Here is an 18,894-nt window from a genome sequence, read left to right on the forward strand (position 1 = left end):
ATTGTGGGTTATCTCTAGCAACGAAGGATACACTTCATGTGTCCTCTGAATTCTCATGAAAGTAGGTCGCATTTTAAGGGTGCATAGGGAGTGTCCTACCTGCTTTTATTAAACGAGACCGCCTCCATGACGTAGCAGGCTTCAAATGAGACCCCCGGAGTACGCAGCCCTCCGAAAAACGCGACACAGCTATAGTATGACTGAAACCTCAGTACACAGAAAACAATAGGAGAGAAGTACTCGGATTCATAGTTCATTATATACAAAGTCTTTCTTACTTACGTATTTAATATCTGAAAATAAGTTTTAGCTTAAGGAAAACCGTTCAGTTTGTATTTATATGGCAGTCTTGTCCTGACCTCTAGAGGCGCTGTGGCGACGACGAACGGTCCATACTGACAGATCGCACGCGCGAGGAAGACACACAGGAAGAGATTCAAAGCAGCGCAGCGTCACGTGAAGTTTGTTCGATTTAAACATGTCGATATTTACACCGACTAACCAGATTAGATTAACAAATGTCGCCGTCGTGAGGATGAAAAAAGGAGGGAAACGGTTTGAAATAGCGTGTTATAAAAACAAAGTGATGAGCTGGAGATCTGGCGCGTGAGTGTGATTTATTTATTATATTGTATTTGAGATATAATCAAGGTTAAGACATCTATATATATTATCTTTTATCTAGTCATGGCTGTCAAAAGACTGCTACAGTCTGATTGAATCACTGTCATACGAATCGTTATATTGATCAATTAAAAACGAGTCATTCCCATTAAACAGATGTAAGAAGCGATGTCGTCTGCTGTCATACTGCTTCATTTGAGCTCATTCGTGCTGTTGTTTTTCATGTTGAACAGTGAGAAAGACCTCGATGAAGTCCTGCAGACAAACACAGTGTTTGTGAATGTGTCGAAGGGTCAAGTGGCCAAGAAAGAAGACCTGTCAAAAGCCTTTGGCACTGAGGACTTAACAGAAATATGCAAACAGGTAAGTTACAGGTTTAGTTTGTCCTGATGTGACCCGCCTGTCCCTCGTTTCATCTCAATCTCTTTCCAGATTTTAGCTAAAGGAGAACTGCAGGTGTCAGACAAGGAGCGACATAGCCAGTTGGAGCAGATGTTTCGTGATATTGCTTCTATTGTTGCTGAAAAATGCGTTAATCCTGAGACCAAACGTCCCTACACAGTGAGCCTCATAGAGAGAGCAATGAAGGACGCGCACTACTCCGTCAAAGCCAACAAAAGCACCAAACAGCAGGTCAGTAACGTTCCTAGTCATGTCAAATCTTTTGATCCACAATGAGTCCTGAAGAGGTCAAACGGGACCATGAGATAGTGTGGGTCATAGTAGTTGTTGGAGCAGACACACCAGTGATGACCATTGTCACCCCCTCCAGGCACTAGATGTTATCAGACTGCTGAAAGAATCCATTCAGATTCAGAGAGCTCATATGCGGCTACGCTTCGTCTTGCCGGCCAAGGACGGGAAGAGACTCAAAGAAAAGCTCAAACCGTTAATAAAGGTGGTGGAGAGTGAAGATTTTGACGATGAACTTGAAATGGTAAGAGTTTAATCAACCCATTCATTTATTCCTTGAATCGGGAGTGACTTTAGTATTTTAAATAGAATTTTTGTTCCTCGAGAAATAGCTAATTAAATATGGATTAATAGTTTTCAGTCAAGTGCATACAGCAGAGAGGAGACTTTTCTTGATAGGTTTGGTAGGTTTATCCAAAATCATCTGACCGGTATCAGTACTTGAACACATGGCATCGTAGTAATTGTGGGCAGCTATAGGAAATATAGGAATTTAAACATATTATTGATACTTACCATACCATTTTTGTATCTCATGCACCTTATACGACCCATTTTTATTTAGGCATTTGGCAGGCGCTTTTACCCAAAGCGACTTACATTGCATTATCCTATACATTATACACAGGTATCTGCAATCCCCTGGGATCCAACACACAACCTTCCGTTGTTAACACAATGCTCATACCACTGAGATACAGGAAAACGTTTTTTACTTTGATCATATTACATTACTAAGTGGTAAATGCCTGCTTTACATCTTAGTGGGATTTTTATGAAATAAATGCTTATGTGCTGTAAAATAATTGTCCAGTTGTAAAAATATATCTGTCTTTGCTGATAATACACAATTCCAAATATCGACCACGGCAGTATATCAGTCTATTACTAGTATAATTACCATCTATGGTATTTTTGCACCGCCAATGTAATGCTCTACCTACTGAAACCCCATTTCCAACCTGGAAAACAGTGCTTTTGCCTTCGCCGTAGACAAGTAATTTGGAAGAAAATTGGTTTTCCTTTGTCATTTGAGTACAATAAAACCACATAAAGCATCTTGGAATGATCCAGCAGGGATGACTGTACAGAATATTGTCAGTGTGTTATAGTTCATGTTGTCCTATCTCCTTCACAGGTGTGTTTGATTGATCCCGGCTGCTTTCGTGAGATCGATGAGTTTATCCGCTGTGAGACTAAAGGAAAGGGAACGCTGGAAGTGCTCAGTCTCAAAGATGTGGAGGAAGGAGATGAGAGAATTGAATAACATCCCAATGTGCTCCTCTAACACATCTGCAGTTTCATTTGTATTTAATTAAGTCAACGTATTACAGCCTGTGTAAGTTAAACAACCACAGGCTAGTCCAAGTTTAAAGGACAGTCTGCAAGTCACTTACATGTCAAAAAGACAGCTCAAGGTTGCAATAAGGGATTTTGTTTTAAAGAAAATAAAACTATTCACATACTTTGAATGAAAAGCTTATTTTTATATTTAATTGCTCATTATTTATATTTACTGATTGCACAGGAATATGCTCCGACACAATATAAATCAACTTTCCCTGTTTGAACTGTGTGCCTAATAAAAATAAACTACTAAGACAATGATTTCAAGCATACAATTTATCATCCTAAGAGTATTCCAAATGAATGTGTCCTAAATGATAGCATGTTGAAACGAGTATCCTTAATGTTTCTGGATGGTCTACTGTTTCTGGTTATATATGGGAGCGCCAATTCCTGCTAGATGGAGAAGTTCAGTGATGCTACACTGAATTAATATGTTAAGTGATGCTTTACTTATTTTATAAATAAATGATATAGTGAAAAGCTCATAAGCAAGGAGTTGTATTTTGATGTGTGATTAGCAATTACGATGTGCTTCTAGGCAACTGCATTAATTCTGTTACAGGTTAATATGTCCCAGTAGCCGCATACTCTGTTCTTTTAGTGGGCAGTATAAAAAAGAAAACTGGGGAACAGTAACAGACAATTCCTGTATCCAAACTTGCCAACATCAATTCTACATAGTATTTGAAAACTAAGTGGACATGTTCCCCTGAGGTGCCTGGAGCTCTTCCTTTACAAAATCCAGATTTTTTTTCTGTAACTGTAATAGCTAGTCTAACATCATTATTGATGTGGATATATGCCACCAAAACCCATGCATATGCCTGAAATGGCTTTTTGAATAGCTGTTTACATGAAAGGTCTTTGCACATACAGTCTGAAATATTCGTATGCGTTTTTTGTATTTGGCGTTCGTTTGTACGGTGGCTCTGAATTGTCGAAACGCCTCTCAAAATGCTCGCTACGGATTCAAAAAAACGCAGAAAATCAAACCCAGTCCGATTCTTTTGACGGACGAAAATATCGGAGGCAGTTTGTAAATTTGATGACACAACGTGAGGTCGTATTTACCGTGCGGAATGCCTTAAAATGTGCAGATAAACTCATTTGTATTTTATCAAAGGATTTTTCTCTTTTACACTTTTGAACAATTTAATTGAATGTCACACATACGGTAGAAAACGGTCAAACGAACAATCAAATATTTTTAATATAAAAAGACTTTTAAATATTAATTATTCTTATTTACAGTATTCAACAGTTTACATAAAAACAGCGACACGTTGGCAATCATAAAATTGTTATTAAACAGCACGTGTTCGTGAAATGTGCGAACGGGGTCTTTAAGAGAGTTTGGACTGTTTTACATTCACTCAGTCAGAAACTAGAGATGTGTTCAACCAGACTATGTGGACCTTGAAAATAAACAAATGCTGGCCATCGTCCTAAACTCTCGAAACAGTCTTAATATTAGTCAAATGTTTACGACAGAAGACAATGAAGTGAAAGCCTTATAAAATATTTAGAACAGGGATTTGCTTAGTTGAACACATCTAAAGTTAATCAAAGGTCACCGTTGTAAAAACAGTGGGGTCTAAAGGCATGTGTGAATTTAATTCTTAAGTTCTTTCTATATAGTTCTTGAGACAAGAGTCCGTCCGTGTATAACAGTCTGATGTGCTACATAAGCAAAGATCTAGATAACTTCATCTAAAGGACCCTACAGTTATGTAATGTCTAGATTTTTTTTTGTTTACTCTCGTCAGACTTTCCTTACAAAAAACGATTTAATTGTTAAGTTTTCACAACTCCTTATGCCAATAAATAATTTTCTGAGATGTAGATCGTAAACCATTGAAACCATTGCCCTGCCCAATATAGCATACATTTCAGCATTCATTGCGGCGTCTTATGTATGTGTATAGGTGTGACCAGCAATAGTCCTCCGCAGCCATTTTGGATCAAAATGTACATCTGCGTGTTTCCAAAACACTTGCAGCTCAGAGGGCGTTGTGTCTTTCTGCTCCGGGATGTCTGGTGTGTGGAATCTTTGAAAAAGAGAAAAACATGTTTATTTACAAACAATATAACAAGGGAAATGGGCAGAGTGATTACTAGTAATTCAATCATTTAAAAACGATGAGTTTATGTCTCACTTCAACAGATATATTGTAAAGGTGTTACACTTCTGCCAAGAAATGACAGCTATTGACGCTTGAGGTACAGTGTTTACAAATAAATGTGTTAATGTATCCTGATGTGACAGCAAAATGTATTTGTAAATGTAAATTGATATTATAAACATAAATTAAATTACATATTAACAATTTGTTTTCTACATTTTTGCTGTCACGCAATAGAACACATGCACGGTATATTGTCAACTACCCACATATACAGTAAACCTTAAGTAAAGTTTTTGCTGACCTGTTCATTCATAATGGCGGACAGTTCGGTAAGCATGTCTTTATAGTGAGCTTTCATCTCCATCTGATACTCCAGCTGATCTTCTTTTATTAGACGCTCGTTCACATTTAGGGCCTGACCACATGCGTCTGAAAACTGCCTGCAGGAGAGGAGAGAGAAGAGCGGTCCATATGAGCAGATCAAACATAATAACAAAACTGTTAAGAATGTATTTCATTTGAGCAAATAACAAAATACAGCAGAACTCTTGACGGTGGTGAATATGTGTATTCAACAGTTCATTAAGAACAATGTATTCGTCTTTAAAGTCCCAGTGAAATAAAAAATTACTATCGACATTTTTCATGACATATTGCAGCATTTATTGTAAAAAGTTTATCTATGTGGGTCATTCTCTTTTAAAATGGATGTGTCGTCATAATCTTCAGTTAAAATCTGAAAAAGCACTTCGTCCTAATGACTATCCATCTTAAATGATGTATGTTAGACGGCTTTGGCGGAGCCTCCGTTAACTCCTCCCCTTTAACCGTCAGTCTGATGCCAGTTCCATTTCAAAATGCAACGTCTGATTTTATACATCCAATCCAATCGCAGAGAAAGACGAAAGCTACGCCCACTCACATTCCATTTACCACAGACATGCGTCAAAATACGGAGGTAAAAACGATCGCAACTTCCGGTTCACAGGGACTTTAAAGTTAATTTCAACATTTACATATACAAAAGTTTCGTATTTGTAATAGCCTAGCATGGATGAACAATAAACAACAATATTACACCATTTGTAAATCTTGATTGCATTAGTTACAATCTATATCTAATGCAATTAATGTGTTAAAGCCTATTATCTTTTTAAATGAAACAAAATCAAAACTGCTTTAATCAATTGCTCAATTTTCAATCAAATGGGCAGTTTTGACTTGAATAAAACTGCTCATAAAGAGTTTTTACTACTAATTCAAATAGGTTATCATTTTGAAATGTAACCAATCAATCCTTTCATTACGTGTATTTTCTGATTTTCCGACAACCAATTTTTACAGTTGACCTCATTTATAAGTCCCTTTGGATAAAAGCGTATGCTAAATGACTAAATGTAAATGTAGAGTTTAGTAAGAACCTTTCCAGAGCACTGGCATTTATCATATGACAAGCTGATGGACAGAAACATGCAATATAAGTACCTGAAGATCTCTTTAAGCAGTTTGACTTGGTTATCAGGGTATTTCTTGGCATTTTTCTCCTCGAGGAAGGCTCGTGCATACGCCATAGGCCCTGCGTTTACCTAAAAATTCACAAATTTAGTGTCCCAATAACGGTAAAATAATAGTTGTAGGAAAAACATTAATGAATATAGAATCACAGCTTTTGTAAAATATCTGACAACAGATGAGTATTTTGGGATTTAAATGCAGATTTATCAGCTTTAGATCACTCTTCTTGGGATTGAAACTTTTGCCTTGGTTTGGATTCGTGTTGGGTTCAGATACAGTACATGATCTTACTCTGTGTTTCGACCCTTTATTTTAATTCAGCAGAAAAGGGAACGCAACATAAAGAACAGACACGTGTAACCTAAATACCACGCAAAAAACCTAACATAATGCAGTTATGTCTGTAAACGTGCACATTCAATAATGCTGTACATTCAATAAGTCTCATTCACTAATAATTGCGTAAAACATAAGATCAGATATATAAACACACAGGGACAGTAGGTGGCGGTATGTCCTCTTGACACAAGCCTGCCTGCCATAAAAGAAGAACACATTCAGTATCAGTAAGCGCCTGTTCAAGGTAAGCGCGCATTAAATCATCGCTTTAAACGAAAACTCTAAAAGTTAAAATCTGGATAAAATGCATTGTATAATGGCTGAAACATATAATAAATTCGAAATGATTTTGGTTATTAATATGCATATTTGTATTGTTTCTGACAAATAGTATTAAAATGTATGAAAATACACCAAACAGCATCTTTATTTTCTTTCTTTATTATTTGAGCATTATATGTCTATATATTATCCTACAAAACCTTATATTTACTGAAGAACTGATTCATGTGTCTGTGTTTAGTTTGGCTGTCTAGCTTTGCGTGCAACCATTAAACGTCATCGAAAGAAAACACGGCGGCCTCCTTAGGTCAAAATGAGTATTACATTAAGGTTTTTTTAAGAATTGAATATATTTGATGTGTTTCTAACGACAAATGCTAGTAGTGTGAGGCTAATACCACGCATTGAGCCACACATCTCTCTACACACCGGGTTCCCTTTAACCTCGTCCTAATGTTAGTGAATTTGGACTATTCTCAATGAGCGGCCACGTGCATGCATTTAGCGTATGTGTTCCCATTTCTTTTCTTATATTCAGAATACATTTAGTATGAATGTTTCAGTGAATCATGAGTTGAAAACATTCGTACGCAGGCGTAGTGAATGACACCCAATGTTTGTAGTGGTGAATACGAGTCTATTCACCTTTACACTGACGCTGCCCTGCAGTTTCAGCTGGAGACGGATCATGTCCACCTCCTCCATGTTACATAGCTGATTGAGTTCAGATACTTTACGGCTCATCTCATCTATTGCCACCTCAATAGGGTTCATCTCCGTACTCTGCTGTTCCACCACCTCTATCCGTTTCTTTAGAAAGGGAAAACTTGACCTTGCTGTAGAAGAGAGAGCGAGAGACAGACATAGAAAGATGTGGGATACTGTAACACATAAACTGGTATCAGTTGCTTCTAGATTTAATGAGAATACCAGAATCAGTTTTGAAAGAAGATGATACAAAGGCAGATTAGAAAACAGTTAAAATATATTGTTATCAAATAAATAACAGTCAATATCGGGAACAATGTCTAGTGTGCATCACTACAACTGAGTGCCCTACAGGATCAGACCCATATCATAATAACAAAGTGCATCCATGTATCATGCATTGAGAAAGTCTTACTGGTCAAGATGGTCCGTCTTTTGCACTGTTCCTCCACGTCTCCATGCTTCTTTCCAGAAAGTGTGAAGGGCGTCTCGAAGACAAAGCGATCGATGTTGTGATGCTGCTCAAAGTCAGTCTTCTTCTCCAGCTGTTCTTTAGCGTCGAAATAAGGCACTACGTAGGTCACCTGGATGTAGGCAAATCTTGGGTCCAGGTCTTTGGGATTAACCTGGGAAAAACCACAACGGCAATGAATGAACCAAACTTTAACCCGGAAAAAGCTTTCAAAGCCTACGAAAAAGTACGAAAGCAATCTTTTTTGTGGAACTGCAATAAACCCTTTTAAAGTAACGTGAAGAGGAAACATAAAACGCAAAAGAAACCTGAACACACCTTGTTAGAATCTTGGATCATCTTGACATTATCAGCTCCAAACTTGTCGGAATAGAGTTTGAGGAGCCGTTGAGAAATCTCTGACAGTCCTGTGAGTTTGGGCTCCTTATAGATGAACTCCCTGCTCTCCTCGTCTTCAAAGAAGCCCTGTCGACACACAACTCTGCACATCTGAGCCATCACGGACACTGAAGCAGATCTCAGCAAAGCCCAGGCTGAGGTAAGTGATGAAGTTAACTGTGAATGCCATACTCTGCTGTTAAAACGACAGCGGCGTTCAGCAAAGCCCCTGCTTCACAATGCTTCAGGGTACATCCACACGCGTTCAGGATTAGACGTCGGGTTTTACAGAGGACAACGGCCATGTTCAGCAGAATGAGGGTACATGTATAAAACCAAGTATGATATGAACACACGGCACACATATTAGCGCTTGAGGGGAGATTAGGAGGGTTAAACCACTGAAAGGTCGGCAAAGAACAAAACAAACCAATAACCAGAAAACTTACCACTGCCTGATATACGTAACATACAGGAGAGAAAAGCACAGGAGGTGTTTAAAGTCCAGAGGAAAATCTCCAGTTTTGGTTATTTGAATCAAATATCTGTTTGCTTATATTAGTAGAATCAGCCTTAAAGGGACAGTTCACCCAGAAATGAGAATTCTGTCATCATTTACATTACATCATTTACTAAATCCCCCCATTGACTCCCAAAGTATTTATTTTTCCAACTGTTGGAGTGATCGGAGTGATTTTCCAAATTTCTTCTTGCGTGTTTAGCAAAAGAAAGAAATGTAGTTATGTCTGGAACCATCTGAGGGTGAGTAAATGATGACAGAGTTTTCATTTTCGGGTGAACTGTCCCTTTAAGTGTATTACTACTGGAATGACTGGATTGGACTGCGACCTATCCTGGCTAAATACTCAAAAAATATGAATTGATTTTACTAACAAATCATTTCGCTATAGAAAACATTTATTAAACCCCCTGGAGTTGCATAGATAGTTTTATGATGGAAATATGGACGTTTCGGAGCTTCAAAAAGTGGGTTACACTACAATGCTTTTACTGAGCTGTGAAGAGCCAGGTCATCCTTCACAATGACTCAAACTGTGTCCACCTTAAGAAATAAACTCATATACACCTAGGATGGCATGAGGGTTAGTAATTCAATTCAATTGAATCGAATTCATAGTTTTTTATTTTTGTCAAGAACCGCTGTCGACCTATCAGGGATTTTTATTTGTTATTTATTATAGTTTTTTATTGCTATTGTATTTTTCTGTGTGATTACTGTAACATTGTTTTGTTACAGTAACAAAATGTTCAATAAAACAAAGTTATAAAAAAATCATAGCTTGGTGAACTATTCCTCTATGTTCCCCTACGCTGTTCTGTTTTAAGTTTCTTATGTTATGTCAGTGATGTCATGATGTTGTGTTGGCTGTGTTTGACATGAAACCTGTGTTTTTGCATTTTCCCTTCCAATTGGTTTAGAACATTATTGCTTTCTTCTGAATATTAAAAATACATCTCCTTCATTAACTTGTATGTGTTTATAGAGGCGTGTTGCCCTTTCCATCATGGCGGTGAAGCTGACGTACAATTCAGCTGCTATTGATCTAGACATACTGTTCCTCTTACAGGCACCAACATATTTTTTCCCATATTGTGGAAACCATCAAGAATCAAAAAGTGATCCCCAAAAAACATTCAAACTATGTTATATATCTGAACTGCGTGAGCGTAAATCAAAGACAGAATGTAAATTTTTGGGTGAACTATCCAGAACAGATTAAAACACCTCAACAAACACACATTTTCTATACTATACAGTGTGTCAGTTTGCCTGCTTGAATGTCTTACCTGTCCATAAAAAGCCACACGGTAGTATCGACCAAACAAGCGTTTCTCGGTGTTCACCACTTCTGTCACCTTCAGGTACGAGCGATGAATGTCGTAGTACAGCTCTGATAAACGCTACACAACACACAAACACAGGCTTGATCAATAAACCTTTCCCTCCCTCACGAATCCACCAAAGAGCAAATACAGCACCTTGAAATCTCGTCTCTTCTCAAAGACGGCTATCACGGGTTTGTTAATATCTGCAATGAGCTCGTATCTCTCAGACTTCCACAGATAATCCACACACATCTCCAACTGCTCCACCAGTGTGTCCTGAACACCAGACAGAGAGAAAATTCAGTCTGTGTGACTGAAGGATTTTGATGCTTAGATCATTTTCTGAAATATATATAGACGGTAAACCTCAGTGTAAGGAGTGTCCTGAGTTCCGGCGTCTTCCTTCATCGCGCCCTCTTCTTTCACATTAGGAGAGATACTCATGAAGGCTGCGCAGCCCATACTGAACAAATCTGTAGTTTAACATACAAACACAGGACATATATATATATAGTTATGAATATTGGCAGAATATTGTGCATTGTATCTGTCAATTCAATCTCATACTGGACATGAAACCAAACGTTCATTTCCCCAAATCAATCACTTTCACCAGTTCAACTTTATCCATCAATAAGACATTATTATTCATTCCAAATCATGAGTCTAACAGTAACAAAACAGTTCATTATACATCATCACATTAGTTTCAAGGACATTTGCGTCTGGTTGAGGTGTAACAAAATCTGCTTTTGGACGTTTTACCTCTGGAAATATAGTCAAACCAAGAATTCAGACACCAGATATCATTTTTGATATGTTTTTACTAGCAGGTGCAGGACACTGTAGTTCCTTCATGTAAGACATATCAAGTTAACTGTACACAAATATTCTCCATCCCGCAGACTACCAGTCAAATTTGGGACCAAATTATTCAGACACCTTGACCTGAGGTTATTCCTTTAATTGCTAATGCCACCATTTTACACCGCAGACTGTTCAAAATTAAAGTCCCAGTGAAATGCCTACTTTTTCATGAAATATCGCAGCGTTTATCGTAAATAGTTTATCAGGGTGGGTCATTCTCTTTTTTAAATTTGTGTGCACTTATAATCTTCAGTTAAAATCTGAAAATGTATTTTCTTCCTGTAATGACTATCCATCTTAGATGGCGACGGTTAGACGGCTTGGGGCGGAGCATCTGTTAACTTGAAATCTGTTCAAAATGCAAAGGATGTTTTTATACATCCAATCAAATCACAGTGAAAGACGAAAGATTTTCCCCTGTAAAGCTGCTTTGGAACTAATTGTGAAAAGCGCTATATAAATAAAATTGAATTGAAAGCCACGCCCACTACTTTTCTCATTAGAAATTCCTTTTCACTCGGAAAAGCGTCAAAATACAGAAGTAAAAACGATTGCAACCTCTGGTTCACGGGGACTTCAAGCATTGCTTATAGTAACTGGTTGCCATAAATTGGTATTACTGTATCTAATTGTGTCCTTAAATTTCACAACTGACAACTTTCATTAGATTATTAATGATAATCTTAAATCTAATTATTTTGTTATTTTGTCTTGTTGTGCGCGGACTGTCGAGCTTGTGCAGAGGCTGCAGTTTTTGCCAGAGAGGAACTGGAATCCCCTGGTTAGTCCTGGTTTCCCTCTGAGGTTTTTTTCTCCTCCAATGGAGTTTTGGGTTCCTCGCCACCGTTTGCAGACTGTTTTACACTGTTTGCCTGGCCGGGGGTCTGGTTGAATTTTATAGTCTTATTTAATGAACACTGCATATAGGAATTTATTGTGTGTCTGATCTTTGACCTGTGTTTTGACTTCCATAACCTTATATGTTTTGCTTATAGTCAATGTTTTCTTGTACAGCTGCTTTGTAACAGTGAAAATTGTAAAAAGTGCTATATAAATAAAGCCGACTTGACTTGACTACATACCTTTCTATCAAAGTTATCTGATATTATCGAGATGAATTTGTTCTCACACAGTGTCTGAATTATTCTTGCTTTGACTGTATAGTGTTGTTAATGTGATAGACTACACCTTGCAATTCATTTGGTACTAGTTACAAGTAGTTGCCAAAATGGCTCAGAAAAGTGAGGAAAATGTAGAATGCTGGGTAAAGAATACAGCATCTGAGGGAAGGCAGAGGGGAACTCACTTTCTCCATCATGGGGAGTTAGTAAGGGGCAACAGTTAATGACACAGGCTTCCTCTTTGCTCACGCTGGACATCCGACCCTTCTCAGGCTTCCAGTAACCTGCGGTTGCAAAGCGGCATCAGGATCAACACAGTTACGTAAACTTAAGGTTGTCTTGTAGCACTCCAGCCATGCACTTAACGTTATTTCTTGCGAGCATGCACACGCACGGTTCCACGATGAACCAAACCACTGGAACAACCAGAGCAATTCTGAACAGGAGAGCTTATTCATGCTAACTTTTCAGAAAACAAGACACTGACAAGCGTTGACGTTAGCAGGCCTTGCTGTAAAATTCATGGTCACAAGGGGGAAGCTCACCTCTTCTCTTCAGAGACTCTGCTATAAGGGCTGAGATGTGGATGTAGCACATTGCTGCCTAAAATATACGAAAGAAAGAATCGTTTGATATCAATATGCACACTTATAGATATATATTTAATAATACATATTTAATAGTATTTCAAACGGAAACCAAACTTTAGAATTAAAGTCCCAGTGAAGTTAAAAAGACAATGCCTATTTTCCCATGAATTTATTTTGACAAATGATCTCATTTTGACCTCAGACAAGTCTCCATTTCTAACGTGAATTTTGGCCATGCTCTCTAGCCAGGTTCGTCTGAGTTCTGGTGTGCTGGCGTAGGAGTTGGCAAGGCTGTACTGCAGGTCCACCAACATTTCTGGGTCCTTTTCGTGTTCCTTCATTTGAGATGTGGCCATTAGCACAGTGCGGATCCTCTTTGTCAGGTCCTTTACCTCGGCTGGGAATGCTGTGCTCTGGAACGTAGCCACATATAGAGATATTATACATTACAGCATGTGACAGCATTTTCTGGACAAAACATACATGGACACAAAACGTTTTGTCCATGACGTACAGCCCCCTTGGTAAATATGAGCGAAGAAGGCTCATGGTAAGGTGAACACTAAAATGTCAATCTAATCAACATGTACAGTTAATACAAAGTTAATAAAAATACAAGCATACTGAGAGTAGTAGTTAAATGAGAGTAAACTTTAAAGTGTGCTTCTATAGACAACAACTCTACTTAAGAAAAAACTACTTAACTACAAGTTTACTGGTACTTCAAAGTGTACTTAACTAAATAATAACTAAAAGTATTAAACTGGAAAACTAGTTATACCAACAGTATACCAAAAGTTTACTACATAAATATACTTGTAGTTAACTTAAGTATGCTTAATAAAATTTAATTAAATGTACTTTTTAGCAAGGGTAGCTAACATTAGCATTATTACCATTACAACAAAATAAAATATATATATAATGATTTATTTCTGGAAATATCATATGATATCAAATCTACAATTATATATCAAATGGCACATTTCCTACAGGGGGAGATATAAACAAACAAACATGGTGGATAAACTATGTCAACAATGTTTATAACACATTCAGTGATAATGATGACTGTGTATATAGCAAAACCTCTGAAGGTTCATTGTGGCATGAAAACACTTGACATTGTGTTGGTAAATTCTTACTTTGAGAGGAGCATCCCCATTGGCAAAGTTGTTGATAATGGCTAGAGACTGCTGAAAGCGTGACCCACCGATGCCCACATCAGCGATTAGCTGACTAACTGCTTTAATCACCTGCATGAGAAGAAATAAATGTTTATTTCTATTTATTTGTTACGCAGGCCTAGTCCACATGTACACTGCTTAAAAATATTTTTATAAAGTTTTCCCTTTGTTTGAAAAAAAAAACGTGTCCACACGACAACGCAAAAACACGCTTTAATAAAGCGCTGTCAAAAGCATGCCAAACCAACAGGTGGCGATACAACCCTGACCGTAAAGCCGTGCTAGCCAATCAGAAGCCTGCAATCTGACGTGAAAAAAGGATAGCGGCACGCATTCCAAAGTCATATACATAATCTCACGGTTTAACCGTCTATAAGACCAAAGAGTTTTAAAAACAGTTGTGTTTCAGTGATCGAGTAATGCGTTTACGTGTGGACAAACTAACCAAACCGATTACGAAAATACAGAATATTTAAAAACACACCATTTTTAAGATGATCTTACATAAATAATGAATGAATATAAATGTATTTCCATATTTCCTGATATAAATTTTTAATTAATTAATCAGTCACCCTTAATGTTAACATAGTATTTATTCATCTAATATAGTGCAGTGTTTCGGAAGGACAGCAACGATTAGCCTATTGACATTGTGAACCTCAAATCAAATAAAAAAAGAAAGTTAATTTCCTACAGACAAGACTACTCGTATGTATTAAACATTTTCATCAATTTGGCTAACACAAGGCATACAGCAGGATGTATGCATATATAATTCAAGACCAAAATGAAATACTGACCTGAAGATGCGAGCGGACGATGGACTTGCCCTTTGTAAATTCAAAGTTTCTTCTCATGAGGAAGTAGAGTAACGCCGCTGCCTCCGTCTGTGTGGAGCTGGACCGATGGTTACAGCACTTCAAAATCTCATAACACAGACTGCCACACAGATCAGCCGTACCCTGGAAAAACGCTGACGGGAACTAAAAGAAAAATCAAGTGATGTAAACTGAATCTTTGAAATATAAAACGAGACATGGGGTCTGTAAAAAAACATTTCGTTGGGAAAATCCCAACAGAGTATTGAACCAAAGTAGAGGGACGCCCCTTTCTAATGAACTGGTTTGACGTGAGCACAAATCTTAATGCCATAGCATATTATGATATTCTAGAAAATAGTTTGCTTTTAATTTTATTGCCAAACAAAAACAGTGACAGTACACAATAAAACGAGCAGACTGAACGGAAACGATCATTAAAAATGGCCGCGTTTCACGTCATAACACTTAAGGTAAAAAAACTACTGTATTTGTTGGTGTGGGTTATGATTTGGGTATGTCTCTAAAAATATCTCACATCAGAAACTGGGGAACAATGTTATTTTCACGTAGCGTTATCTTTTGAACGCAATACGGTATGGTATTTATACAACTAGCAGTTAACTATCGTTCAGAAACTAAACATAAAGGAAACTGTTTGTCATCTCTTCGTTAGTTGCTACAAGTGCATTAATAATAATTGAATAATTAATATTTTATTTTATTTATGTTACTATACATTTTTTATGTTACTATAAAATTTAATTATTTTACCGTATAATAATTGTATCAAATATATGTTTGTTCAATTTTTTTGTTAGTCCAATTGATTAAATAAACAATTTGTTTGGTTCTGCGGTTTTGTCGCATTTAAAGAAACCGTATGGCGCATTGACATCTAATGGTTGAGTTCGGTATCGCAGTCTAAATTAAAGGTTTAGCCAAGAAACGGCTCTTCTGGGTTTCTTTCGCTAGTTATCAGAAATAATCTACAGGCGCGTTATTGTTTGTGAATGTGTAGCGGAAGTTCAGTTGGGGTCACTAAAGTGCGCATGAGCAGTAACGTTTGTTTATGTTGTTAAGATGAAACCGTCTGTACAGTCTCATGGCATACTCACAAAATGTAGAATCTATCTGGTCTGGAGTGAAAGAAGTTGCCTGCTCAGCGTTAAGCCTAGACCTGAACCCCGATAAACACCTTTGGTATGACTTGCAGTCTTTGAGCAAAACGCTCATCACCCGAACCCAATGACTTGTACACAGAGGTGCAGAAAGGGAGAAGAGAGAAAGGCCTATAAAAGCATATTAAACCTTCTGAATAAGCAGGCGCAGAGCAGTGAACACGTGTCTGAGGGTGGTGGTGGACTGGTTGATCTGGAGGAATTGCAGGTACGTATCAAATACTTTTTTCATCAAAGCGTTTTGTCCTTCATCATGCTGCAGCAGTTTCTGTTAGAAGGCAAAAAAAGCTAAAGTCAGTCGTCTTGAAAATGAAATACTTTATGTTTCAGCATAACCTGGGGTGTCATAACAGCACAAACACAATGTTCCTCAAACCGCTACTGACTACGACGTTTACAGAATAAATAACCAACAGACCTGCGGCATCTCACATAGTTGATAGTGTTTATCGTTAATCGTCTAATCTTTAAGAGATTCTGATTGTATTTTTGAGTTGTTTACATAGAATTATTATATTTAAATACATTAACAAATTTGTTGCATTAAAGCAATAAATGTATTCGGGAGAGACTTGTGCATTCACTTAGGCTACACATATCTGTCCGACACCCGGTGGCACTGCAATTTGTTATCAAAGGTGTTTTGCATCATAGCTCTTGAACTATAAGAGCTAGGAACAAATGTGCATTTCCATCAAATCCTTAGGTAAAGCTATGCGGCGTGAATGAGACGTTGTGTCGAGACGACACTAGGGCTTTGTTTTTGGGAAACTATCATGTCTAATCATAATGCGACTCCCAGTCTGACCTTGTGATGTTGGACGAACAGGCCTAGAACATCCAGAACGGTTAGGGCTACTTCAGTAGAGAGGTTAGCCTCAATGTCTGTAGGGCTGAAGTTATCTCCCTCGGGAACATTGCCATCTAATACAGGCACACACACGAAAACACACAGACAACGCCTGTTTTAGCACTGTGACAACAATGTCAAACTTCAGTACATTTCTACCATTTCTTCCAATGCAAACACCTCAAAATGTATATAGAAAAAAACAAAATTTGTCATACTGTTTGTGATTTATGTTGAAAAATAATTAGTTTTGTTACCACTATAATGACAATTGTCAGGCTTGAAAGAATAACAGAACGTATATAAATCTGGATAATTATATATTACATACATATTACAAATACCATTTTAATTCAAAAAGTGAATAGAGATGAACAGTCTGTTGAAGTGAAAAAGTCCAAACCTGCTTCCATCATATGCAGCAGTTTAGGGTTGGTGAGGGCGTTCTTCGCCCTGATGATGGGCATGGTCTGAGAGCGGGCATGCCTGTGCCCATCCTGAGTGGACGTCATCCTGGGGACAGTAACCGATCCCATTATTTAGTGACCCCTGGGTTTTGTAAAGAGCTTATTTCCTTATACATGTACACAGATGTTTAAAATGTGGTTATGTTCATTTAAGCGGTTTATTTTCTTTGTAGACAGATATATGATATCAGAGGTGAATGGGGGCCTGGCACAATACGACATACATGAATCCCACACTATGGATGTAACAGAGGCACATCTACATAAGGACTATGAAAAGACAAGGAAACACAAATGTTTTGTGCATGTAATGTATGTTCGTGTGTGTTAGAGGGTTATAACCAGTTCAAAATGCATATATTGTTTGCATTTGGGTTGTTGACAGACTAATATGCAAATTTGTCCTATGGTGTGATGGAGAAAAAACCATGATAAATCTCTCTTTTGCTATTTTATATGATAAATATAAATAAAGAGTTTGTTTCCAAAATGAGATGACTTTTGTTTTGATGTAAGCCAAATAATAACTCGTAAATAAATAAATAAAAAACTCAAAATATGAATAAATAACAGCTAACTGACGCACTAAAAGACAATTAAAACATGATAACATAACGAAAAACATGATTTTTGAACATGTCTTTAAATTATTATTTTTTAAATTCTCATTTTGGAAACAAACTTTTAAATAATATAAAATGATGTAATATCAACAGTTTGTTTCCTAAATTTCACTGTCACACCATAGGACACATATGTACTTTATGATTTATTCGTCAGCTACCAATTTACAGTCGTGGACAAAAGTATTGACACCTTTGGAAAATACGGTTAAAGAAGGCTGTGAAAATAAATCTGCATGGATTCTCCTTTTCATCTTTTATTTAAAAAATGCACGAAACTCTGATGTTTCATTCAAGTAACACAAATGAAAGTGAGGTGAAATCACATCATTGAAATAAATGTTTTCCTCTAATACACACTGGCCCAAATTATTATTATTATATTATATTCTTTTGGCAGCAATAACACAAAATGCAGATAAAAAGTGCACCATGTTCACATTTAAATATACCACCAGATATTAAGTCATGTGACCATTGAGTGTATGAAAATAAACTGAGATGACTGGAAGTTTAGACAGATCCTGATGTCTTGTTCAAATAGATGGGTTGAATCTTACAATAGGACAATAAACCGAAAGCAAATAAATCTAAACAAATGTGGGTCACTGATCAAAAAACGAAGCTTCTGCCGCATGGCCGTCCCACTTTCTACACCTGAACCCACCCTATAAAAAATGAGTGACTAGAGAACAGGGTCTGGAGCGATTCTGTCAGGTGTTCTCCAAACGTATTAGCCATTATAAGTGAAGACGAAGAGCTGGTATCTTGTCCAAAAATAAGAAGTTGTAAAAGGGTGTGAATGATTATGAGCAATGTGTATTAGAGGAAATCACATTTATGTCTTATTCT

General features: G+C 37.3%; 2 protein-coding genes across 7 annotated transcripts in view; one reads left to right on the forward strand and one right to left on the reverse strand.

Annotated features, from left to right (window-relative positions):
• sbds (SBDS ribosome maturation factor) lies at window positions 1-3,321 on the forward strand. The gene is made up of 5 exons (XM_079481469.1): window positions 1-606; window positions 858-987; window positions 1,057-1,257; window positions 1,397-1,561; window positions 2,456-3,321. Exons 1-5 carry the CDS (start codon window positions 479-481, stop codon window positions 2,582-2,584), a joined length of 753 nt encoding a protein of 250 aa, XP_079337595.1. The 5' UTR covers window positions 1-478; the 3' UTR covers window positions 2,585-3,321.
• A 538-nt stretch (window positions 3,322-3,859) lies between these two features.
• dock10 (dedicator of cytokinesis 10) overlaps window positions 3,860-18,894 on the reverse strand; it is a 72,008-nt gene continuing 56,973 nt past the window's right edge. For 4 of the 6 annotated variants that reach the window (XM_079481317.1, XM_079481318.1, XM_079481321.1 and 1 more), the window contains exons 40-56: window positions 17,356-17,465; window positions 16,911-17,026; window positions 16,233-16,370; window positions 14,904-15,086; window positions 14,059-14,169; window positions 13,111-13,326; window positions 12,869-12,926; window positions 12,509-12,607; window positions 10,702-10,808; window positions 10,489-10,611; window positions 10,297-10,410; window positions 8,428-8,664; window positions 8,053-8,263; window positions 7,575-7,765; window positions 6,279-6,379; window positions 5,095-5,233; window positions 3,860-4,715 (exon numbers count right to left, since the gene is read on the reverse strand). In XM_079481317.1, coding sequence (XP_079337443.1) covers window positions 4,668-4,715; window positions 5,095-5,233; window positions 6,279-6,379; window positions 7,575-7,765; window positions 8,053-8,263; window positions 8,428-8,664; window positions 10,297-10,410; window positions 10,489-10,611; window positions 10,702-10,808; window positions 12,509-12,607; window positions 12,869-12,926; window positions 13,111-13,326; window positions 14,059-14,169; window positions 14,904-15,086; window positions 16,233-16,370; window positions 16,911-17,026; window positions 17,356-17,465 — 2,302 coding nt within the window. In that variant the 3' untranslated portion in view covers window positions 3,860-4,667. The remainder of the gene's footprint in view (window positions 4,716-5,094; window positions 5,234-6,278; window positions 6,380-7,574; window positions 7,766-8,052; window positions 8,264-8,427; window positions 8,665-10,296; window positions 10,411-10,488; window positions 10,612-10,701; window positions 10,809-12,508; window positions 12,608-12,868; window positions 12,927-13,110; window positions 13,327-14,058; window positions 14,170-14,903; window positions 15,087-16,232; window positions 16,371-16,910; window positions 17,027-17,355; window positions 17,466-18,894) is intronic. The other 2 variants (XM_079481320.1, XM_079481322.1) reach the window with 1 other exon arrangement.

This window comes from Barbatula barbatula (assembly GCF_947034865.1).
Source record: "Barbatula barbatula genome assembly, chromosome: 19".
Taxonomy (NCBI): domain Eukaryota; kingdom Metazoa; phylum Chordata; class Actinopteri; order Cypriniformes; family Nemacheilidae; genus Barbatula; species Barbatula barbatula.